Here is a 26,379-nt window from a genome sequence, read left to right as displayed (position 1 = left end):
TCAGCCACATACACTATGATTTCTTCTATCACCATATGTCATGGATGAATATCTTGAGATGCTATTTTAAATCAAAATATTAAAAACCCAAGAAAAGACCGTTACATGAAACTTGCAATGATTAAAATATTCTTAGAAAGAGAATGACTTACTAGGTGGAGGATCAACAGAACTAGCTATATCCCTATTGGAATGCGATGCTCAAGATCTTGATTGTCTTTTTGTTGAATGCCTAGATTTGGAGTGCACCTCATCTCCCTTCTCTGATGGGCCAAATTCCGATGGAGACTCCTCAATGGTCGGCAATCTGATGTGGCAGAAGCAAGATGCGTATTTCCTCATCTTGCTTCTGCCACGTCAGATTGTCGACTGTCAAATACATGTGGCAATGTGTTCCAATGAGAAAGAGACATTGTGCCTATTTATCGCAATAGGGGATGGGCATATAGTGAAAACACCTCTTAATATGTATTTGGTGGACCTTGCTACTATGATTGACTTATTGTTGCTGGTTTGGTGATTAGAAAGTTTTTTAATAGTCCTATAAAATCAAGACACCACTTCAAAGTTATGTACACCACACTCAATAATGATGAACTTTTGGTAACATTCTTACTTATTAATATCGATTAAACTTATAATTTCTTGGTGATATTAATTACGTATCTATAAGAAAGTGTGTGTACACTCACATACTTCAAGAAAGTGATATTAATTACGTATTTACAAGAAAGTGTATATGCACTTTTGTTACCGAACTCACATATTACAAAGCTCTCAAATTAGTTTCCTAAAATAAAACAAGACTTCTAGATTACACTCCATTGACCTTAATTTCTTGATTGGGATTTTAATGTTTCATTCATCTAAGCTGCATTGAAGAGAGCATTTTGCAAGTCGCATGAAAGGCAAACATCAAGGGAAAATTCATCGACATTAAGAATTCTACTTAATCACTCATATGGTTAGTGTAAAATGCAACTAAGATCGAAAGTTATAGGATAACAACCCATAGTACTTTTCACTCCCATTGAGGAATCCTTCCATTTGGTCTCTGCCCATAGTACTTTTCACTCCCATTAAGGATGGAAGGGTGGAAGGATCACATATGCCGATTTTGATCTAAAGAAGGTGTGGCTCTAACCTAGAATGACCACTTCTTCAAAGGAAGGCACTAGTGGGGTACCAAATAAGGAGCCAATGTTTGATGGCATGGGTCTAATCTCTAGTATACCAATGACCTCAAACACATAAGTGTAAGTGGATATGGGAACGAGGGAAAGGGGGGATATATGGTGAATATGTTGAGCTCAAAAGGTGAGAAGATTAACTCCACCGAGATGTGACATGATCAATGTGTCACAGAGAGCTCAAAATCGGTGGTGTCAAATTGATTTCTCAAACTTTACAAACACTTTATACATCTATTTTGGAAGTCCAAAAGTGAAATAACCATTTGGAACTACACAAAATGTTTGAGTATCAAGAAAAGATAGCCTAAGTCTTTACACTTACATGCCGCAAATTGTTTTTCACAAATCAAGTTTTACCATATACGCTTAACATAATTATAATCATAGTGTGAGGAGTGGCTCACAATCATAAAGTCAGGTTAGAGAGAGAGGGGGAGAGAGAGACAAAGAGAGAAATATATCGTATTCTTACAAGTTTTTATACGTTTACTTGTTAGGATACACCAAACCCATAGGATCATCTGACCCACACCAAGCCCATAGGATCCTTCACAAATACATTCAAGGTTAGACAATATCCAACCTTGGAGAATGTTCTAAAGATAACATAAGTGACTGGTTTACTTTTTATAGTCATCTATAAATAGAAGAAAATTGTAGGTTGTATAAAGACATAACGATGTAATTATTTTTTGTGCCACCTAATAACTAATTTATTAATTATATATTTAAGCACATTTTAGTCCCTAATTGTAACTCTAGACATAATCCTAACCCTAAACCTAAACCTAACCCTAACTTTTTTAATTTAAATATTTAAGTTTCTTGGATTATATCTCTCTTGCCCTCCCATCCTCTCTCTCTCTCTCTCTCTCTCTCTCTCTCTCTCTCTCTCTCTCTCTTCATGGAGGCCAAGCTTCTATTCCCCTAGCTTACTGATGCTGACATGTGTGTTCCATTGTGCAATGGAAAAGGTATTGTTAGCAAGGAATTTTTGATTAAAAAATCTTATCCCAAGGAGTTCAAGTCCTTAGATGCCATCATTCATGGAGAAGATGAGGAAAAGCATGTGAGCCTTATTCCACATCAAGATATGGAGGGTAATGACCTCTATATCCTTGAGGGGTCACTTTCGCTCTTGTATGAGGTGACATTCACTTCAAAATGTCATACACCCATGTGTAGTCAGGTGTCTGTGGATCTTGAAAGTCCCTCACGGTTTGTTGATGCAGTTTCCCTATGGACAGAGGTTCCTCATACAAGATCACTTTCTCGTCACAATAGTAAGAGCACCATGGATTTCTTGCTTACAATGAAGAAGGACAACACTTTGACAAAGCTTGTGCATCGAATTCAATGAGTTGTACAAGCTGAAGAGCTTCCAAGGTTTTATGATGGAGATGTGATATTCGAGTTTCCAAACATAAAGGGATCTGGTTCAACAATGGCAAGGATGGACCATAAGTTAGATGGTCATATTTGGACAAAGCCAACCACTTCAAATGTTTCCTTTCAAGGAGTGTGTAGGATTAACCATTGTATCGGCATAATGGAGTGCCCAAATACAACTTGTCCCTGGTATTTAAACACTCGCATCATTAGCAAAGATAGGTGTTTCAAAGGATGCATGAAGAGGACTTGCATAGTGGGCATCCTAGCCATATATAATGGGAAGATCATTTGCCACTACTGCAAGAAGCTAGCTACATGCAAGGGATCATGTGGTTGTTATGTGTATTATGGCATGCATAGTGATGAGACCCTCACTCGGTTAATGATAAACGTGGACAATCATTCACACACTGTGCAGGCATGAACATCGAAGAAATTATTAGACAATACAAGAGAAATGGTGGAAAACGTGGCTAGTTTTGATAGGAATGCCGGTCCAAGAAGGGTGCAAATGTGTAGCCAAAGAATTGGTTCTGACATCATTTGGTAAGGGAAGAGGGCCATTGCATAGAGCAGCTTGGAGAAAAGGAGTTCAGCGATGTGTTGGAGGAGCTTGGACCTCTAGTTGAAAATAATAAGTACATATGCATTGAGAATTACTTGAAGAGGTGGTTTTAGCTTATTTAACCAATTGTATATTGCAAGTTTCATAGGTCAGTATTGCAAGCACGTAAGGGTCCTCCAATAGGGTCTTTTGGCTATGATGATTTATTGCGGTTAAAGATAGATTGTACATATGATTTCTTTCATGGAAGAAGATTTCTAGGCTAAGGGAGTGAATCTAATCAATGTTTTATCTTCAAGATGTCAACAAAGGGACCTGCATCAGGTGTTGATCTTGTGAATAGAATGAGGCGTTCTGGCAATGGTAATCTAAGGAGAGCTTGGATACAATTTGACCACACACATCGCATTTTAGATTGGGTGACAATGGCATGCCATGTGTACGATCTGAGGTAGCAAGGAATTCATTTATGAAAACACTATAATAGCATTAAATGTACATCATGTCATCACTTTTTTTATTGTTTTTGTGTGGTAGCTTGCAGGAGCTTCTTACAGTAGCTACATGTGAAATGAAAGAGGAGGACAAGACCTCCCAAGTCTTATTTTGGGAATGCTTGAATAATGTCATGGTGACACATGGATTTGAGAAGGCCGATTTTTTTGGGTTCATGGGCAAATGACGCCCAAGCAAATTGGAATGCCATAAGAGAAGTATACAATGAAGGGCTAGAGATGAAGGGTCGAGAATGGTCATGCTTGTTCCACTGGGCACAAAGCCTCAACCTTCATACCACAAAGTATGTCGTAAAAGCAGTCCAAGTGTACACAAGAACATGTCTGAGCAATGGCGAATGGCAACGACAAAAATAGTAGCACAAGCGCAAGCTCATTTCATCCGACAATGGTGGCAAAGTGGCAATGTGAGTGATCGAGACACACCTGCTATGGACATATGGTTCAGTTCGTGGGAAATTCGTATTGCCCATTGGGGCAATATAATGATTTTTGTATGATTACTATCCCTATCTCTTGTTAAGTTTGGGTTTTTGGAAACATAACCTGTGGAGAAATTATTGGCATTGGCTTATTTGAGTAATTATTGTAGGTAGAGAAGAGTAGTGATAAAGCATGCACACCATGCTCAAACTTATGAGAATCTAAGCATAGAAGTTGGCTAGCTGGGGAGGGTTAAATATATCCTCCTCTACAATAAAAGGAGTGAGCCAGGAGATTCGAAAGGAGGAAACAACAGCAGCAAATGTCACATCTCAAGAGGGGTGACACATGAGATACAAGACTAACATCTCAGAGCAAGCAATAACAAGAATTAAAAGAGCTCTCGAAATGAAAGCAAGGGTAACACAAGAAATGGTGATTGAGTCTAAACAACATGAGGTTTTCACTATAGAAACTTTTGGGGAAGGCATAGAAGTTGGTGTTTATGATATACATATCAAAGGCCATCCAACATGCACTTGTCCAGATTTCATGGGAAGGATTGAAAAGAGGAAGCCATATCTTGCATGCAAGCACCTATAGTTTGTGTACCTGAGGGTTCTCGGCCTTAGCCAAAATGAGAATATGTTTATTCATCAACCAATGTTAAATGAAAGGGATGTCGCTGAGGCTCTAAATAGACACGGGACAAAAATCTCGACATTTTCTATGGCATGAAAAATTTGATTGGTTTTTCACTTGTGAACATTTTGGTTCTTTCTAGGTTGTTAGCTTTTTGTTGGCACCACTATGATGTTCCTTGGGTGGTTATACTAATGATACCTTGATGTTCCCCTATAGCTTGATGCTACATTGTAGCTCTTCTTCCATCCCCAGTGTATCAATGTGCCCTTCAACATTGTAGTGGGTCCCTTGGGTCCATCCCTTTGTTAGGGTTGAGTCTTTGTTATCTTCTTGGTAGCTTCCTTCTTTAGTATATCCACATCTTCTTCTCTCTCCTTCATAATATCATTATGACTGTAAAAGATGTTTTCTAACCCAATGGAGCTTTATTTTTTGATTTCTCCTCCCTGGAGCACCTTGGTTATGGTTCCTCCTATTTATGCTGATCAGCTGGGGAGAAGCAAGTGTCTTGTAGAGTATGTATGTAATCCTTTTGTGGAGCTCCATAGTGGCACAATGAATGTGTCACCTTCCCTTTTTAGTTGTTACGTTTTTTCTCATTGAATAGTGTAATTGGTTGCACTAAGCAACACATATTCTTCCATTGTTCCTGGTAGGCATCACATAAACCTTTCCGGTCAAGGGATCATTCTTCCATTATTCCTGGTAGGCATCACATAAACCTTTTTGGTCACAATAGATTTTTTTTTAATGGAAAATCTTTAAAAGTCCTTGAGCCTTAACCTTACCCAAAGTCTCCCATGCCTATATAAAGAAAGGTGTGACTTACTCCTATGTCAATTACATCAATGTTTATATGAAAGAAAGGTACGACTTGCTCCTATGTCGATTACATCAATGCTAAAAGCATGGTTATTAGAGATATATGTTAGTCTAGTTGATTTAATGTCCAAGTCCTCATCTTCCCAAAAAAGTGAGTGCAAGCAATGTTTTATTCCAAAAGTGCCACTCGGCAGGTTGGTTCCACCAATCAATAGCGTCAGCCTTCCTAGAGGCCATGGCCTCCGTATTGTTAAATGAAATAGTTCATATATAATGCACTTGGGTCTATCATATAGTAGGACTAATGGTTCCTATATGAAGTCAATTCCCTACTTCTCAAAAGGGTTGTGTGACTCTGATTAGTGTGTAACATTCTATCCTTTTGTTGTGGTACAACAAATCTTTGACACTCCTCACATCCTTTGACGAATTTCATGGCATTCTATCCTTTTTTGTGGTACAACAAAAAACTATTGACACTCCTCACATCCTTTGACAAATTCCATGACATCACACTAGACAATTTTGGGCCACTGTAAACCTACCTAGGAAACCTTGCGAGTAGTTACTTGGTCAATAAAATGTCCTCTGGTAGTTCTAGTATGTGCTTCTTCTAAAACATTTACAAATTCGTCCTCTCATATACATCTCCTTAGCAAATCATATTTATCGAGCTTATATAGTTATTTGTCTTATCAATAAGTAAGGTGCAACTAACTTGATAAGTTGACAAATCTTATCCTTATTTAATGGGGGTTCTTGTTTGTGAGATAGAAAACCATATGCAAGGTACCATGATCTCTCATCACTCCATTTAGGTACCAAATCTCACTTGAATAGACAAGAATTTGGAATATCATCAACACCTATTATACGGGTTCGCCATTAGGAACTTGACATAAATGGTCAACTAAAACATGTTGTGATCTTTTCTTTACAGTGATCATAAAGTCAAACTCTAAAAGTAAAAGCAAAGTAGGATGTCTTCAGAAGATTTGGATTATCACAAGTTATTGTAACTTTTAGCTTTGGAAGAGAAGCCTTTACAAGGCCTCTAGAGACTATGGATGTGGTCTAGTGGCACTAGAAGCTTTAGGTGGATAGTGTACTTTTGATGTGGGTAATGCAGTTCTAAAAATTCTTGGATGGGCCCACACCTTAAGAAAAGTTAAAGATGCAGTGAGGGTTAATACATATTTTTATTACTTTTACCATGATGGAGTTAACATAGTTCTTCTTGTGCATCACACACATGGATACATACAGTGGATATTTTAACTTTTGTGTCATTACCATGGCGTATAAGCCCGAAAGGCTAGCTAATTTCAAGGCTTGTGGTAGCTTAAAAGGCCTAAATGGGGGTTTTGGAAGTAATTATCTCCACATTTCCTCTTTTTGCCTTTGGTGATGAAGATATTCCATGGGCATCAAAGGAGGATATGGTGAGCCTGTTTGGCCCACGTGCTCCTAACAAGTTTATGGTGGCCAACCATGTAGACCAAGAGCACCATTTCTAGATTCAATTGTCAAAACAAATTGATCAATTTAAACACTCCCCCACTTTTATGTTCTTGAAGGTGAAGATAACGGGATGTATTGAGTAGGGGAGGAAGAAACATGGGAGGTCATTCTCCTCAACCACTTGTCATTGGCGAAGTTGCAAAAGCCAGCTATTGGAGTTGGCTATGTTGCAGCTAGGCAAAAAAACAAAAAGCAACAGCATGGGTTTTGATGCTAGAGGACCATACCTCCGAGCTCACAGAGACAATACAACAGCTCCAAGTTATGTTTATAGGCTTACAATGCTAGATTTTCAATGGTGGTTCACAAAAAATGACCTTGGAAGCCAAAGTGATGGAAATGCATTAGTAGAAAAAAGGGAATCTACCAAGGATCTGGAAATACACCTGATGCCCCTCTCCCCCTCACACCAATCCTCGTTAATCCTACTCAATAAACTTACATATCAAATGATTGTATGAATGGTGGAGATGCACTGGATTCTATATCCAAAACCATAGGTCTAGTTTTTGTCTGACCCATCAAGTGTGCCAATTGTTAACATGTATTTTGGTTCCAAACCTAATTCCCAAACTTATTCTAGTATACCCTAGGATAATAAAGGGTAACTACTTATCATTTGATATAAAAACCACTAGTGTGTCTAGACTGTCTTTATAACCAATAGTGTGTTTGCACTATCGCCGTGCACATTGTTAACTACTCTTGTAACCAACATTAAGCACAAGAAGTAATATGAGAGCATCATCTTGTTTTAGTTCCATAATTGTGCATGGTATTTTCTTCTTTCTTTTGGTTTTGTCCCTTGTTGGTTATTTGCCAAGAATGAATTGATGCTAGGATAAAAAAGGCCATTTTTGTACTCATCCTTTCCTCTAAATAAGCTACTTGATCATTCTAAGGGAATTGTGTAGAGTTTGAAGAAAAAGATTGAAAAATAGAGTAAAAACAAAATAAGAGATAAAAAAGTTTAGATCTTGATTTAAAAAATAATTATTTGACCTTTTAACCTTTTGCATTTATCATGTAGCTTTATCCATCCTTGTGGTTCTTAAGATCATTACCAATCTTCTAATATTTTACATGTGCTCCTCCATATAGGATTACTCCTTCCAATTGTGCCCCTTTATATTGTATACTAGTGCTTCTCCATTTATGATTAGTCCTTCCAATTATACCCCTTTATATTGTATACTAGTAATCTTCTTAAATATTGCCCGTGTGCCTACAAGTCACTTGCTTTTGGCATAGGTCACAAGAGAAGAGGTAAAATTGGTATAGCCTTCAAAGGGCATTAAAGCTATTCACAATAGCATGTCCAAGGGGTCAACCACTAGGATAGCATTGTATAAGTGAAGCCCCATGTTGCTCTTGAGACAACAACAAAAAAACCCGAGTTTAGTGTAGCTTGGACTTGTTCAAAAAGACCCGAGTTTAGTGTAGTTTGGACTTGCATATTTTGACAAAATACCTCCAAATTTAAAAACGTGAAGGTACAACTACCTAAATTCCTCGAGATATTGAGAAGGTATAGAACAAAAACCTTTAGATTTTCAAGATTTTCTAGTGTGAACAATTTCACAATTATTAGACAATGAGTTTTTGGGAAAACACTTTTTTTTTCCAACACTGTTGACAAAACATGGCTAAATACCTTTCAAAGCCTCTCCAATATGCTCATATCTTGGCTCTTAAGGAGGGTGTATTCTAAATACCTGCAAATGAAAGAAAACACCTAAATTGATGCGGTTTCTGGCCCTGATTAGACAAGCAGGACCTTGATTAGGCAAGCAGAACCCTAATCAGAGAGAAAATCATGTCAAAGCCGGAGAACAAGACACGGATAATGTGCCCTTGAGTAGTCGAAGAAGTGACCTGCAAGAGAAGGGAAGCATGGTCCTTCGTGCCGCTCAAGGGTTCTCTGCGCATGGCTGTGGCATCCGCGTATAGCACGAAACCTCACGAGAGCGATAAGCTGTGCTAATGAGTAAGATGCAAGCTCGTAGTAAGAAGAGCCCTCAGAGATCCACAAAGCCTGCAAGAGGGAGGGGAAGCTCAGATCTCAGAGATCCACAATGCCTGCAAGAGGGAGGGGAAGCTCGGATCATATCATCATACTTATCATCTGCTTCCTGTGATTTCCTACCCTCTAGGGTTTCCTTTTCTAGTGTTCTGGGGGGCTTCCACACCGCTCCCCCGCCCAATCAAAGGACCCACGAGCTGGGCGGGCAGCATTTTGCATCTGAAAACAACTTTCCCTTCAAATTTGTAAATTTTGAAGTCCAAGGATGGGTTGCAAATTTCAGCCCTAGTGGGCAAATCCCAAATTATACCTGTAGCCCAAAGCACCAGATTGTTGGCACCCTAGTGATTGAACGGATATATATCATAAGCCACTACACTGATTGAACGGATATCACAATCTAGTCCAAGGCACTAGACTGATTGAACAGATATATCATAAGCCACTAGACTGATTGAACGGATATATCATAAGCCAACGGATATCACAATCTAGTCCAAGGCACTAGATTGTTGGCGTGCCCAATTGATTGAACAGATATCATAAGTCCCAGAGTTTACCTTTTAATAATAATTAAACTATTAAAGTCATGTACCATTTCTGTACGGTCTCCTATTCACTCTTATCAATTAATTAATTTTGTGACGGCCTCCTGTTCACTCTTAGTGGAAGGTTCCAATTAAACTCAAAGGTTTTATTGAGATAAGATCGATGTAATTAATTTAAAAAAGTCTCTAATTAAAAAAAGTCTCACATTTGGAATTATTTAAATTATAACAACTTCTCAAATTAAATTTTACAACATTAGTTTTAGCAAAGATGAAAGAATATAAAATTCAGAAAAGATTATAGTAGATAGTTTTTAGAGATCAACATGGGAAACCTTATATGTTATGTACAAATGTTCTTACACCAATGCCCAAAAAGCGAGGTCCGATTGACAAATTACATAAAAACCACCTCTTCATCTCACTGTCCAAGAAGCTTCTTCATCTCATTGTCTAAGGATATTGCGTTGGCTTTGCTACCAAGCACATCGTTTTCTTCATCTTCTCGTTCTTCTTCAAGACCATCACCATAGCATTCTAGTTCTCCACTACCAAGACCACAAGCATCCTTGAAATACCTGAAAGGAACATTTTTGAAAAAGAAGATTTCGTTAACATTTATGCATTGAGTAACGTGTGGCATTTTCATGACTTTCCACACTGCTGCCTCCTGCAACCCTTCTCTTATACATGTCATTGCCTATCTTTGGGATAATCCAATTCGCAGTGGGGTAGTATGAAGCATGCACAACAAAGTCCTCAGGGCAAGAGACAATGAGGATAATGAAAGGTTGTTTGTTATTATGCAGCATGTCGTTAATGCCATGTCCGAAAATGTTGAAGCAGCACATAAAGATAATGTATGGTACGTTGATTCAGGTGCTTCGAACCACATGACAAGTCATGGGGAGTGGTTCAAGGAGATGAAAAACCTTGAAAGACCAGGTTTTGTGGAAACAGGGGATGACACTGCTCATCCAATTGCCCATGTTGGAGATGTGCCATTGTCTATGCAGGATGGCAAAGTGAAGTACCTTGCAGATGTACTTCATGTTCCGAACATAACAAAGAATTTGGTTTCAATTGGCCAGATGATTGAGCAGGGTTTGAAGGTTCGCTTTAACCCTGATGGTTGTTATGTTGAAAAATTTAAAGACAAGTGCAGGTTGGTTGCAAAAGGCAACAGAGTGGGCAGAATGTTTACGTTGAATGTAAACATGCCTGAAGTGAGTGTTGCGTGTTTGCAAATGGTTCAGGAATTGTTGCAGACACAGACATTTGGCATAAAAGAATTGGACATGTGAATGTGCAAAGAATGAAGTCTATGCAGACTAAAGGAATTGTGATAGGGCTGCCAAAGTTTAAAGTTAAAGGTATGCAGAAAATATGTGAAGCATGCCAATTTGGAAAGCAAACAAAGCATGTATTTCCACGTAACAGATATGTGAGCAGAAATGCACTAGATGTTATGCATTCAGATGTATGGGGTCCTACGAAGACCATGTCTATGGGAGGTTGCAGGTATTATGTGACATTTATTGATGACCACACAAGGAAAGTGTGGGTATACTTCATGAAGGAGAAGGGTGAGGTGTTCACTCACTTTCAGAATTTCAGAGTTATGGTTGAAAAGCAAACACGGAAATATGTAAAGTGCCTAAGGTTAGATGGAGGGGGAGAGTACTTCTCCAATGAGTTCTTTGAATTTTTGAAGAAAAATGGTATTCGGAGACAGTTTACATGCAGATACACTCCGCAACAAAATGGAGTTGCTGAGCGGAAAAACAGGCACATTGCTGAGATTGCACGAGCATTGATGGAAGAGAAGAATATGTCGCATAGCTATTGGGTTGAGGCTATTTCTACAGCAGTTCACATCATGAACAGGACTCCAACTGCAGCCATACATGATGTAACTCCAGAGGAGAGGTTTACTGGCAAAAAACCTGATTTGTCTCATCTAAAAGTTTTTGGATGCATTGCATATGTGCATGTGCCAGATGAGCTGAGAACTAAGTTGGATCCAAAAGCTAAAAAATGTGTGTTTATTGGATATTCCCTTGAGCAAAAGGAATACAGGTGTTATAACCCTGCTACACGTGAGTTGAGGGTAAGCAGGGATTCTATTTTTGATGAGATGAGCAGCTGGTATGTTGCTGAAAAAGAAGCTGTTGGGGCTGATGTGAGTGGAAATGTGGTTGCACAAAATGCAAGTTAGCAATCACAGTCTTTGAGTGGACCAGGAGAGTCCTCATCTAGTGGTCCAGTTGATAGACCATGGAGTGGCAGGCTGCGTCATAATACCAGTCCTGCAAATATGATTAGTACATTACATAAAGGCAAAGAGAAAGTGGTTGAGCCCCTTAGTATGCCTGACATTTCTGCAGGGCATTCTCATGTTGATGGAGAGTCTAGTGGCTCAGAGATGAGCCTTGATGAGGAGCTTGGGATCCCAGCTATGAGAACACCTAGTGTTAAGAAGGCTATGGAAGCCATGAATGCAAAGCTGCGAAGATCTGGGAGAGTGAAGAACCCTGTGCACACCTATGATGGTTATGTGGCACATCACTATGCATACATGGCAAAGGTTGTGCAGGTTGTAGAGCCCACATGCATTGATGAGGCTATTGGAAATGTGTGTTGGGAGAAAGCTATGGATGAGGAGATGGATGCACTCTATGGAAATGAGACTTGGGATTTAGTGCAATTGCCGGAAGGCAAGAAAGCCATTGGATGCAAGTGGGTGTACAAAGTAAAACATAACAGTGATGGAAGCATAAGCAGGTACAAGGCTAGATTGGTAGCCAAAGCATATGCGCAGACATATGGCATTGATTATGAGAAAACTTTCAGCCCAGTTGCCAAGATGGCAACAGTGAGAGTTGTGATAGCAGTGGCTATGTCAAAGCAATGGTCTTTACATCAGATGGATATAAAGAATGCATTATTGCATGGGGATTTGCAGGAAGAGGTGTATATGTTGCAGCCCACCTGGTTATGAGGATGTGAGTCACCCCGAGCATGTTTGCAGGTTGAAGAAAGCCTTGTATGGCTTAAAACAAGCACCAAGAGCATGGTCTGACAAGATTTCTGAATATCTTGTCACTATTGGCTTTCATGTAGCCAATGCAGATTTCTCGCTGTATGTGAGACAGTCATAGAGGGGTTGTGCTTGTTGTCATCTATGTAGATGACTTGATCATTACGGGGGTCCATGATGCAGAGATCTTTAATGTAAAGATCTTGCTTAGACAGAAGTTTGAGATGAAGGATCTGGGGGAGCTCAGATATTTCTTGGGCATTGAGGTGAGTAGGTCACCACATGGTATTGGATTACTGCAGAGACAGTATGGCTTGGACATGTCCAAGTATGGTATGACAGGCTGTAATCCTATCTCAGTGCCGTTGGATCAGAATGGCAAGTTGAGTGCAGATTCAGTAGAGATTTTGGAGGATCCTACTATGTATAGGCGCATAGTAGGAAGCTTGATCTACATGATAATCACCAGACCAAATTTGAGCTATGCTATTGGGTTGGTGAGTCAGTTTATGTAGGTTCCTCATCGGAAGCCGCATTTGGATGCATTGAGACGCATACTGAGGTATGTGAGGTCCACTTTGCATTGTAGACTATTTTATGAAACTGGGACAGAGATATGTGTACATGGATACACAGATGCTGATTGCGTTGGTAGTATCTCAAATAGAAGATCTACTAGTGGCTTCATGTTTTCTTTGGGGAGTGCTGCTGTGACTTGGAGCAGCAAGAAGCAGCCTACGGTTGCTCTATCCAGTACAGAGGCCGAGTGCAGAGGTGCTGCTATGGCAGCATGTGAGATAGCTTGGTTGAGAAAGCTACTTGAAGATTTGGGTCTATCAGTGGATAGGCAAGCTGTCATTTTCTGTGACAACATTAGCAGTATACAGTTGGCCAGGAACCCAGTTTTTCATGCTCGCACGAAGCATATAGAGGTCCACTACCATTTTGTCAGAGAGAAGGTCTTGGCAGGAGACGTTGACCTTGTTTATGTCAGCACACAGGAACAGGTAGCTGACATCTTCACCAAAGCATTGGGTACAGAGAAGCTCCGCAGATTCAGGGCTTCGCTTGGTGTACATGAGATGGAGTTGAGCTCGAGGGTTGAGATATCGAGCTCATCTAGTGAGGCGGTGGACACTGATGACCCGCCTGGGGGATAGGCCCCACACTTACACCACTGGCATGGTTGGTGAGATCATGGGTGATATGCGGCCAGTGGGATGACAGGCTGTGTGACAGCCATTCTGGAGACTAGCATAGTTATAGCGCCAGCTCATTTAGTTGACTTCACACTATAGAGAACCCTAGTATGTATTTGGTTGAGTACCTTTCATATGGTGTGTACTCTTATCTTTGTATATGGTGTGTTGAGTGTTGAGTGAAGAAGAGTATTTTTAGCCTCTCACCTTGTGTGTTCTCTTTTAGGGTTTTGTGAGTGTGTGTGTGTGTGCTTGCAAGAGCTCAAGCTCTCTTCTCCCCTGCATCTTTTCACACCACAACCTCGTCGTGGGGCTGCCCCAAGGGACCTGACTGGAAGAACACTCCTCGTCCTCCAAGGCCTCGCTCGAATGTGCCTCCACATGTACCAAGGAGGAGAAGGAAATATGGAGTCAAGGCACTCCAGGTGATACACAGATTTCAAAAATATGTGGATCTCCTTATTCCCAAGGCACCTTTCACACATCTTGTAAAAGAAATCTTATATAGTTACTCTCAAGACTATCGTGTGCAAAGCCTTGCCTTGGAAGCATTACAAGAAGCGATAGAATCTTTTTTGGTGACCTTTTTTGAGGATGCAAACCTATGTGCTATCCATGCCACCAAGAGGGTTACTATAATGATGAAGGATCTTAAATTAGCTAGGCTTTTGCGTCATCAAGACTAGTAATCAGCAGTGCTGCTATGTAAAATCTTATCTTTATCAATAAAAAGCTCTCTTTTTTTTGTCTTGTCTCATTTTAATCTTGTATAGTCATGGATTTTTGTTTGAGTACATTTTGAAAATTTTTAGTTTGAAATATTTTATATTCTCACAGCAAGTTATAAACATAGAAGTGCAATTTTTTATAAATTCTAGAGAGTTTACATATTTATATATTTTTTTGTTCATTTGAATCGCAAAATTAAATTCTGAATGTGCAACAAAATTTTTCAAGGAAAATTAGAATTTTTTTCCCAAATTATTTGAAACGTTTTTTTAAAGCCTTTACATGCCTTTCAAGCCCTCCCCCAGGCCTCGAGGGGGCTGCATGTGCCCAGAGGGCCCCAGGCCAGCACGGGGCACCTAGGGCCAGGCAGGCATGCAGAGGGCCCCAGGCCAACATGAGGCGACAGGCAAGCCTACCTGGCCCCAAGTCGCCCCGTGCTGGCCTGGGGCCCTCTGGGCACATGCAGCCCCCCCAGGCAAGCCTGTTTGGCCCCAAGTCGCCCTATGCTGGCCTAGGGCCCTCTATGCTGGCCTAGGGCCCTCTGGGCACATGTAGCCCCCCAAGGCCCCAGGTTGCCCCATGTTGGCTTGGGGCCCTCTAGGCACATGCAGCCCCCCTGAGGCTACATGTCTTGCCTGTCTGTGAGGTCACCCCGTACTGGCCTGGGGCACATGTAGCCCCTCCGAGCCCTAGGGGAGAGTTTGGAAGGCCTGTACTCTAAAAAAATTAGTTTCAAATATATAATCAATTGCACAGTAAAAAAATCCACTTCATGTAAAATTCAACTACAAAAATTAAAATTGGCCCCCTCGTAGTAGATAGTTCAAAAAAAGTGTATTTTTATTACCAAAACAGGGGATACATGATAAGCTTTACAATTTACATCCCAAATTTTTTCAGTCTTTTGATTGCTTCTTTTGAGGCCTTGCGCCTTCTCTTGTGAGGGGAAGAGTTTCTGCCATGATGGAATCTACAATGCACGCGGCATCTCTCTCTCCTACACTTTCGGTAATGGATGTATTAACAAGGACCTTGGGAGCGTAGCCTCCTTGAAAGGATAATTTTCTCCGCATTCTTGGAGATGCTAGACAAGCACAACACTTTGGATAAGGGCTTGAGAGCCAAAAGTTAGAATCCTCCCATAGGGCTAAAAGCATTGCGGACAACCACAATGTCTTTTGTTAGAATACGGCCCATGTAATGGGCCAATGCAGAGTTAGTTCCAAAGGGATCCCTTGTGCCACCCTTACGATGTGCCCAGGCATCCAACTCCATGACATGCTACATAATTTTAGTAATCAATCATGCCATGAATAGGAGTAAACAACTGGGGATTATTATTGTAGTTCATTAGATGCTATCACATCTGGCTCCTTAATGTTAATTGATAACTTGTGCTCCTCCAATTGTTGAGGAGGCAAATGCACCAAGCTGGCTTGGGGCAAGCTATCTTGTACTTCTTTAAATTCCTCTCCCCAGGCACCTGACTGTGCTCAGCTTCTTGTATTTGCCCTTGAACAAATTGGGCACTCTCTAATACCATACCATCAACTGGTACAAGTTGCTCCATCATGTATTGAGAGGATCTATTGTCACAAGTGGACAATCTAGCCCAATGGCAAGGAGAGACAAGCACTCATCTTGCTTTACTTTAAACATTTTTTCTAAGTCCTGCAAGAAGAGAAACTCCTCTCCATCTACCACTACGGAGCTAAGCGTACTTACTGCTAACTCGAGCATATATGGTGCTACCCCTATCTCATCGGCCTCATCCGTGGGTGCAACCACAGCCGCCATTGCTGATGACCCTTCTCCACTAGCCCGTCAAGGCCAGAGCTTGCTCTGCCACTTGATCAAGGATCTTGGGCTTTGGATCTACCTCCTTGCCCTTAACTAAATCGGCTAGGGCAATGTCACCGACCTCAACCTCATCATCAAAGTCTTGTTCATTCAACATGAGAATAAATGTTGAGATCCATGAGAAAAAGTTAGTGTCGATGTTTCCCTTACCAAGGGCAGCCAGTTCCTGCGTGGATAGCACCTTGAAGTTCCCATCTTTTCGTACTACTTGTTGGTACCTACGCAATCTCTTAGGATAGTTTGCATCGGTTTTCTTCATCCATCGCTCGTAGTGGAATCGGATGTATAAATTTGAGCGTGCTTTCAAGTATCAAAGTGTGATACCTGAAATGACAACTCTGCAAGAATATACATCTCCCTTCTGCACCCCTTCCACTATATCCCATGCATTTCCAAATAAACCATTCATTTGCTCAGATTGCAATTTCTTGCAAATAAACATTGCTGGAGTGGCTTGTGGCAAGAGCTTATAAAACACGTGCACAAAAAGATGAATGGGAGCATACCAACCAAGACCTACTAATCTAGAGGGCTTTGTAAATTTTAAAGAGGATTGGATATCAGTAATCATCTTTTGTTTGAAGGCATCTACACTCCATTTGTCTGGGATTGCCACTCTATACTGCCTAATGAGGGAAATGGAAGCTTTTCAAGTCTTCCATAGTCTTTAGGCTTAGAGGGAACTATGTAAGAGTGTGTGAAAAAGAATATTATACTACCAAGAAGTGTCCTAGGGGTCTTGTTGGGAAATAAAACACAAAACCACCCAAAACCACCCAAAAAAAAAAGAAGTGCACAACAAGGGTATAACAAAATGATTTGAATAGAACCACATTAGTAACAAAATACTTACAATTACAAGGAAACTTGGTTTTTGCCATTTGAGAAGGAAGATGAATGTTTGAAGCCATGTAGACATGTTAAACCACTACCACCATGCCTTCATTTCGAGTTTTCTTGAAAGCTAGAAATCTTCCCTTCCAATGATGTTCCAAAACACCACAAGCTTTGAGTCTGTGTGGCCCTCTTAAGCTTGGCTGTAAGTAAACCCACTCATTAACCCTGAATCTCTCTCCAACCAACATACCTTGCTCATTCCTAGAGTTGTTAAGAACATATTCATAGATGGAATCACTAAGTCTCCTATGTTTCCATGGTTGAGAACTTGCTTACAAGAGGATAAAGTGACTTAAGTGGGATTAGAGGAGGAATAGGGAGGTTAGAAGGCTATTAGAGGATTATACAAGAGTTTAGAGAGCCATTAAACCTTGCAACAAGATTTACAAGTAGTTAGAGAGGGATTAAAGAGGTTATAGCCAGATTAGTAGAGATATGGAAGCTTACAAGAGGGTTAGAAACTTTTTGCAAGATTAAGGAGAGATTAAAGGCACACAAGAGGATTGGAGAGAGATTAAAAGCTCATAGCAAAGATTAGATAGAGATTAGGCTACAAGCAAGATTATAGAGATTAAAGAGCTTATATCAAGATTAGAAGAGATATGGAATCTTGCAAGAGGGTTTGAAACTTACTACAAGATTAAGGAGAGATTAAAGAGCTTATATCAAGATTAGAAGAGATATGGAATCTTGCAAGAGGGTTTGAAACTTACTACAAGATTAAGGAGAGATTAAAGACATACAAGAGGATTGAAGAGAGATTACAAGATTAGAAAGAGATTAGAAGGTTACAAGCAAGATTAGAGAGAGATTAAAGAGCTCTAGGACTGATAGTTTACATGTGTAATTAGTTTAAGAGCATAGAAAGGGGCTAGGAATCTTGGAGAATCCTTTTTTCACTATAGAATAATATGGAAGCACTTTTTTAGGGATGAAATCACATTTTTGGAGGATTTTTTTTTCAATTTTTAGGGTTACTTTTTGGCCGTGCCGTGCAAGTCTGGTGGGACCCAAGGGAGGCGAAGCGACACTAGTGGGGCTACTAGATAAAAAAAAGGTGATGTGATTGGGCTTACTAGGGGGACAAGCCTAAAGTACATCAATAAATACCCCTACTTTAGGTCCTAAAGCTAGTGGATAAAATGTGCACTCCCCCCTCCTCCCATTGGTCCAAACTTGGTTAAAATGTCATTAAAATCTTTGGGGTTCCCTTATTAGTTCTATGATTGACTCTTAAATGGGATCAAGGATACAAGGTTAGTGGTTCATACTCGACCACTTGCTCAAGGTTAGTGGTTCGTACTCGACCACTTGCTCAAGTATTGGATGTAGTTCAACATGCACCTTTATTGTTGCAAACAAGCACTTGGGCTTGTTTTATTTGCTCCTTCTCCAACACGGGTTAGGATACCCTTTGTGTTTTCTTTTGAAGATTTTTGTAGTCGATGGGTTTCTTCTCGTGTTGGGAAGAGCTCATTTGAGCGGGAGATTTCTCGATACATATTCGAGGGAGGCAAACTCATCATGAACCACTTTCAATGGTCATGATATTGTTGCCCTTGACAAATAATCATGCATTTCTTGTGCATACTCGCATATAAAGTAGCCTAGCCACATGAAAGGCTATGAATGATCAATAAAATTCTAATACATTATTAGCAAATGATCTCCATCTTCACACCAGCGCTCAATTCACCATCCATTCGACACCTCAATCGGTACCGTCGTATGGTGCAACACCTCAATTGATACCCTCGCACATCTCATTCCATACATACGACACCTCACAATCAGTATCCTCGTATAGTGCAACACCTAAATCGGTACCCTCGCACATCTCGGTACCTATACTCATAGACACAATCCACGTTAGTTAAACAATCAATTGAACACATCAATTAATCCCAAAGTTGTCATAAGATATAGGCAGCCATAATATCAAATTACATGGACCAGCAGGTACGGCACACATGGGCTTCCTCGATATAAAACAAGAAATATAATTCCCAATAAACAAGAGTAATTCTCATAACAATTAGCCTTTTGTGGTAGCATGGGCCTCAACCCATTTGGTACACCAGTTAATAGCAATGATAAATCATGCCTTGAGTACTTCGAGCATCTACTAATTGGTCCGAGAAAGTCAATACCCCATTCTCAAATGGGTATAGATACTAAAGGATGCAAGGGCATCTTGTCATGGTTGTGATAATTCCCAACAAACAAGAGTACTTCTCATAACAATTAGCCTTTTGTGGTAGCATGGGCCTCAACCCATTTGGTACGCCAGTTAACAGCAATGATATATATGCCTTGAGTACCTCGAGCATCTACTAATTGGTCAAAGAAAGTCAATACCCCATTCTCAAATGGTTATAGATACTAAAGGATGCAAGGGCATCTTGTCATGGTTGTGAACCACAATTAACATTCATCGTAGCCTTTTACAAATTCAACTACATCTCCAAAGAAAGGAGGCTGACCACAAGCTTGCTAATAAGACCTTCTTTGTGTGGTATCAACTGAGAAATGTCCTCTAGCCACGCCAAAGTGGGCTTGCTCAAGGACATCGACATATTCAAATTCCTGAGAACATTACCTCATGATTTCATCTTCACGTAGCTTGTTCAATTGTCTCTAATCAACTAGTAGGGGCTGCCTTTTTAACAAGGCGTTATGCTTTGCCTCTATTAAGGGGTTGCTCCTAGCAAAGACCGTTAGCAAATAATGGAAGATCTCTTAAGTCCATTCTATAACAATGCAAAGTTTGAATAGTGGGGCATCTGGTAATTCATCCTCCACTCTGATCGGCAGTTCACCATTAGGAATGTGCGACAAGTGGTCAACATGTACACGCTGTATCTTTGCGGGGATTCTCTCTCTCAAAAGGTGGTAAAAGAAGAAGCTTATGGAAGAGGAAAACCTACAAGCCTAATTCAAGCAAGCATCCATCTAGCATGCATGAATCCATCTTACTTACTTGTATACATAAATCCAATAGCATACAAGTAAACAAGAGTAGAGAAGATAAAAGCTCACGAGTATTCTATTGCAAGGGAATGATTGTGTATTGCTTATTGTCAAGAATGACTCATATATAAGTGACTAGTTTTTATACCAAGGCCCATTACACATCGCCATACCCCTACCTACCCATGCTAATGTGGTGGGAGTATCCACCGCCCATAATTCATGGACATGCCGCCCATACATGGGCGGTGGGGTATGCGCTCGAGTTTTTCTCAAAAAGGTGTTCTATTAAGGCAAGAATGAGGATTTTGAAACCCACCTCTTATTCAATCTCTTAACCTTACATTCATAATTTCATGACAACAAACATCAAAATTTAAGTATCATCATCATATTTGGTGATCCCTTTTAACTTGATGTTTCTAAACAAGACAAGCATGGTCATTGAAAACTTTTCAATCTACTACGTTATCTGTTAACATCCTCTTCCCTTCATATAAGTGTAAGGGCTACAATGTAGTCTATTGCATTCTCTATTAACATCCTCTTCCCTTCACATAAAGCACTATCATTATCATATTTAGTGATCCTTTTAAAGCAAGATTGCAAGATCAGCAAGAACATCGAAAACTTTTCAATCTATTGCATTATCTATTAACATCCTCTTCCCTTCATATAAGTGCAATGGCTACAATGCAGGTGAGTCTAGTGCAAGGGCTACAATGCAGTTGAGTCTATTGCATTATCTATTAACATCCTCTTCCCTTCATATTAGTGCAAGAGATACAATGCAATTCACTCTATTGCATTATCTATTGACATCCTCTTCCCTTCATATAAGAGCAAGGGCTACTATTCAATCACTTGCACTATCTATTGACATCCTCTTCCCTTCCATACACGAGAAAGCCCTAGTAGCCCAACATCGAGAGCTTTTAACCCCAAGAGAGGAAGTCCCAAGTTCAAATCCCGGGTTCCAACCGGTATCAAACCTCACAATTACAGAAGGATGTACTCATGGAATAAAAAGCCTTAAATTTTGCTTAGACCAGCTTATAAAATGTATAGCTTTCAGGCAAGGCCCATTAAAAGAGTGTATTATTTTCTTTCAAAATGAGAGACATGACCTGTTGAAGTACATGACCACCAACTGCCTAGCAGAGGCACATAACACTGAAGAATTGCTACCACTAAATACCTAGGAACGTTTAAACCTCATCCCACATGAAGAGAAGGCAAAGAAATAGATTCCAATCTCCATACTTTCAAGATAAAGTGCCACAACACACCACAGTTGGAACGGTGCTGCCAAGTTTTGCGTCCATCAAACATGCAGAACCGTTATACAAAGAAATGATGATTGCCTAAACCCAGATTTGGACTTGATAAGCACGAAAGGAAAATCAGAAAACAATGACAAGATAATCCCATACATCATATGATGATGTGCCATTAAAACTTATTGCATTCAGTCTGCTTCAAAGTTTAAATAAAGCTTGAGACGCACAAACATTCAAGACTGCATAAGTCACACTTGACAGACCTGTAATCACATTTTCATTTAACAAGATTATAGAAATTACCAACGAAGTGGACCTAATTCAATCCTCTTGCAGGAGGGTTGATAAAGTGATCACCTCTACATGGCTGGAAGTTCGTATAGAAGACTTGTGTATACTCATCCCTTCCATATGCTGACCACCTTGACTTCACTCCATTCAATGCCGAAGATAGTACCCAATACAGCAAAATTCTATTTACAAGTTTGCAAGCTTTTCTCTGCCATTTTTGTAACTGGGCAGTATCGAATTGATTCATATTTCCATGCATTTTTCTGTTAGATGGTAGTGTGCTCCAGCACTCTCTAAGAACTCTCGAGACCAATAGATCCACTGCTACCAAAGAGAGCACCACAGCATTTTCAGTCCAAGCATTGCCCCTACTTTCAGAACTGAAATTTCCCTCAAGAGTAAGTGCCTGGGTCTTATGTTGAGGCACCCTATACTAGTGTATGGCACCTTATACTGATCCTGACGTGATCGACTGAAAGCCTCTTCCAAGGGATTGTTTGGATACCTTAGGAGAGACTCAAAATACCATCATAGGAACCTACAAGTGATTTGTGTTTGTACATAAAATATACCCTTTTTTGCCTGCCTTGTAGACACGCTAAAGAACGGTGGTCAGAAGGAGATGTTCTTGAGGAGCTGAGACTCTGCTACCATAGGCGCAAACAGGTTAAATACACCAAAACACAGAGCTGTACAGATGACAAACGCTACAGTTAGACTCAGAATTGAAGGGCTATCATACATGGCATAGACCCCCTCTCTATTTTCTCTGTTCTTTGAATGTGTATCATTGGCATGCACTGCAACTTGCAGCAAAGGACATGATAAAGCACCAAACAAAGCTCCAGGGAAAATGGCTCCCAGATGGATCCTGCAGCATGCAATTCCATATCAAAAGTACATTTGGCATATGAGAAACTATCAAAAGTATCTAGCAATAGTAACAAATGCATGACCATGCTCTATAAAGGCGCTAATGTGATCAAATGGAGTACGCACCATTCATCTATCGGGAGTAGACAGCTCAAGCAAAGAATCAGCACACCCATTAGCGTGGTTGCTTTCATCCCATAATCTGCTAATTCCTCACCAAGCATCTTCCTATTTTGCCACAAATAAGCCACCCATGCACTGAAAAGTGCAAAGATAGGACCCTGCAATGACGACCAATTAAGCTTCAAGAAACATTGGCTAGCACAAACAAAAACCACAAGCAGTAAGGTTTCTCTCGTTAAGGAGTTGAAAGAACATTACTGGACAAAACCTCACCGTTCCACCGACGGTGGCAGCAGGTGTGTAGAAAAAGCTGCAGGTGTTTCCACAAAGCCCACCTAGAAAATATATCATGCAGAAGGCTAGTGGTCCAAAAACATTTTCTACATGTGGCCCAAAAAACAGCAGCGCCCAAGAGCTAAGTGCAACATGAAGAAATCCAGAGTGCTGCAAATTGCCACAAAAATACGTAGTCCCATAAGAATGCCAATAACTCATGACATAGATAAGCATTTCCTCAGGCAAGACCTTTGTATGGATACCTAGATGCAAGTTTACTTACAAGAAACATAGGGGTGATCAGCCTCCACCACTGGCCGTCTAGAATAAGCTCATTCACTTTAGCTCCATAAAGAAGAGGCAAAGTTGAGGTCCCCATCCCTGCTGTATCAACAGGACTTGCAAGACCAAAGAGGTACACAGCTATGTTAATGGCTGCAAGAACATACCTGTATAGAACAAATATTAGACTCACTTGAGACTCCAGTAACTTCAGAAGTCCACAGTTCTTCACCCTCGCGGCGACAAAACTTTGCTTCCAAGAGACCAAAACAAAACATTATGCTGTTCCAAAAACCATTGCCTTAGAAATGCCCAAGAGGCAAATCTACCCTTTTCAGTACTTACACAGCATAAGACTCTGAGCCGGCCGAGTCTGTGGGATCTTCAGATTCAAACTCAGAATCTCCATCCAATGCTTCTTGAAACGAAACCAAATGCAAACTCGGGCCAATCTCTTTGACCAAATTTTCAAGCTCGCTCTCAGACTCCTGAGCATCAGTCGGGCTGGATGGCTGCTTGATACTTGACCCTGATGAGCACAAAACAAGCTTCAACAACCGTATGAATACAAGCCCTAACAAAAAGAAAAGATACATGCACACCCATCTAAGAGAACTCTGATATGAACAGATGGAAGCTGCTGATGGCCCAACTTGAGAAGATGAAACAAAAGAGAAGGCTGCTGGTCCTACTACAGAAATGACATGCAAGCCGTAGCAGAAGAGTGAGCCTTGGTTGGTCATTCTAAGAGCAACTAGCTGCACATCATAGCAAAAGATGGGAAGTTATGGTAAACAACAGAGAACAACCTAACACAACATGCATACCCTACACGGTAAACGTCTTCAAGGACTATCCACAAGCCTGGTACAGATCATACTAAGAATACTGGACCAGCCTTAAAAGAGTGGTTGACACCTGATAACCTGGAATTACCTTGATCATGGCACTCTAACGGACAACCTTGGCCATGGCATCCTTGCTGATGACATTGACCATGGCATCCTCGTTGATGACCTTGACCATGGCATCTTTCCAGGTGATTTCAGTTATGAGTATCTTTGCAATGACATGAATCATGAAAAGAATCATCATAGCATCCTTGCCAATAATAGGGATCGTGACAAGAATCATTATACGTTGATATGAATCATTGAGAAAACCAGATTCTTTCTGATAATTTCAATCATGGCAAGAATCTTCATAACATCCCTTGAGGGGCGTAACACTGCTGGTGAAGCTGCATCAAAAGAAGGTTAGCGTGCATAGAACACAGAGAACCGTACCTTGAGCCAGTTTCTCCAGGTAGACTTCAATACTTCTCAGGTCATCTTCTGGTGTCCTTGACAAGCCATTGATCGTACTGCTGGCTTCAGCTGCAGAGAGAGCTTTGCTGCCTGAAACCTCCTCCTTAGAGTTTGCATTTAGTGAAACCTCCTGTTTCACTGGAGTTTTCCCTTGAAGCTTGTTGAAGTAAGCATCCAAGGCACTCAATTCACTGTTTACAAGACCCTGAGAGCCATTGGTTTCGAAGCTTGGAGATTCCGCGTCTACTGTCTCTCTAAACGCAGCACGACGGAAGAGGCCCTTGTTTTTCCTGATGTTAATACGGTGATTATGGTAGCTTCGCCTCTGATACAGACGGCCGTGAACCCTAACATCACAGTCAAAGCTTGCACCTAATGATGTCCTCCTACTGTCTAATGGAAGCTTTCCAAAGAGCTGAGAACAGCAGAAGAACGGTGTTGAGCTGCTCTGCAGATTAACCCCAGGCGAGACCCTGACGCAGAAGCGCCCACCTGCAGACAAACCAAGCAAACAAAGTTTAAGCCATTCCATATATGTCGTAATGTGCGGTGGATAAGCGGCAGAAACAGTAGCGGAAGCCAGAACCATGACAATGAGGAAATCTCAGGAATGAGAAGGGAAGAACCTGCAGGCATAAAGCCTAAATCTGAGCTCATTAGAGACCAATACAGAGAAGAAAGTGCGATCGGTTACAAGCAGGAGAGCGGCGAGGTCTGGAGAGAAAGCAAGGGATGGCTAGAGAAAGCCTTTCGCAGGACAAGGTCTGGCTATGGCGGGCGCAGATACTATGGATTGTGCCCTGATACCACACACAAACACGCGGGCGCGTAGTTGGGTAGGTTTTTACACCGGACAAGACTGCATAAGAATCTCTTTTTCCTAATCCTTTCATAATCCATTGTTAAGTTAATTAGCTTTACATCCGTGCCAAAAACGTGGGTGTTTCCCAATTGTGCCAAAAAAATGGGCACAATTTGGAAACCATTTTTTTTTCTCTACTCACATAAACTAGATGCCTATAATTAAATGCCACTAGGGAGAGGGGAGCCGAAGAGGGTAGGTATAGGGTTGTATTAATTAAATGCCACTTACATGGCATTTAATTAATACAACCCTATACCTACCCTCTTCGGCTCCCCTCTCCCTCTCGCTCTGCCTTACCCACGCCTCCTACTCCCATCTTCCTCTCCCCTCCACTCCTCCTCACCGTCTCCTCCGAGAGAGAGAGAGAGAGAGAGAGAGAGAGAGAGAGTAATTGAACGACAGTATTATGCACCTGCAACTACACTTTGACGGCATATTACGTCTCTAACCAACAGTAGCAGCCCCACTCAGCGAACCGGCGGCTCCATGTCTGCAAGTTCAATATGAGAGAGAGACCTGCATGTGTAATGGACGACTGCCAGAGAAAGAGAGAGAGATAGGGCGTCCCGGTGCTGATATTGGGGCGCCATCAAAGAATGTAGACGAGAAGAATTGTCAGAAAATGCTTTTTAAAGAAGATATCCAAATTGATTCCATCCCCACAAATTTTGGTGCCCTATTACAAAACCTTTTAACTCTTACTAATTAATTAATTAATATGCACCAAAAAAACGTTTTGG

General features: G+C 40.8%; 1 protein-coding gene across 1 annotated transcript; it reads right to left on the bottom strand.

The window, feature by feature from the left end:
* Window positions 1-21,884: 21,884 nt before the first annotated feature.
* LOC147618920 (RHOMBOID-like protein 9, chloroplastic) lies at window positions 21,885-25,635 on the bottom strand. Its single transcript, XM_086774054.1, has 7 exons — window positions 25,401-25,635; window positions 24,754-25,266; window positions 23,813-23,996; window positions 23,469-23,634; window positions 23,183-23,353; window positions 22,913-23,067; window positions 21,885-22,784 (listed from the first exon to the last, which is right to left on the bottom strand). Exons 1-7 carry the CDS (start codon window positions 25,429-25,431, stop codon window positions 22,526-22,528), a joined length of 1,479 nt encoding a protein of 492 aa, XP_086630180.1. The 5' UTR covers window positions 25,432-25,635; the 3' UTR covers window positions 21,885-22,525.
* Window positions 25,636-26,379: the final 744 nt, after the last annotated feature.

This window comes from Cibotium barometz, chromosome 34 (genome assembly GCF_041138505.1).
Source record: "Cibotium barometz isolate CiBa-2024 chromosome 34, ASM4113850v1, whole genome shotgun sequence".
In the NCBI taxonomy this organism is placed as follows: Eukaryota; Viridiplantae; Streptophyta; class Polypodiopsida; order Cyatheales; family Cibotiaceae; genus Cibotium; species Cibotium barometz.
The sequence above is the reverse complement of the archived record's forward strand: the minus strand, read 5'-3'. Positions and strand labels throughout refer to the sequence as shown.

Excerpts from the sequence above, each read along its gene's own strand:
- LOC147618920 (XM_086774054.1), bottom strand. The coding sequence starts at position 25,431 with ATGAGCTCAGATTTAGGCTTTATGCCTGCAG. Across the intron at positions 25,267-25,400 it reads TTTAGGCTTTATGCCTGCAG|GTGGGCGCTTCTGCGTCAGG; the intron begins GTTCTTCCCTTC and ends GTTTGTCTGCAG. Across the intron at positions 23,635-23,812 it reads GGCTCAGAGTCTTATGCTGT|GTATGTTCTTGCAGCCATTA; the intron begins GTAAGTACTGAA and ends TGTTCTATACAG.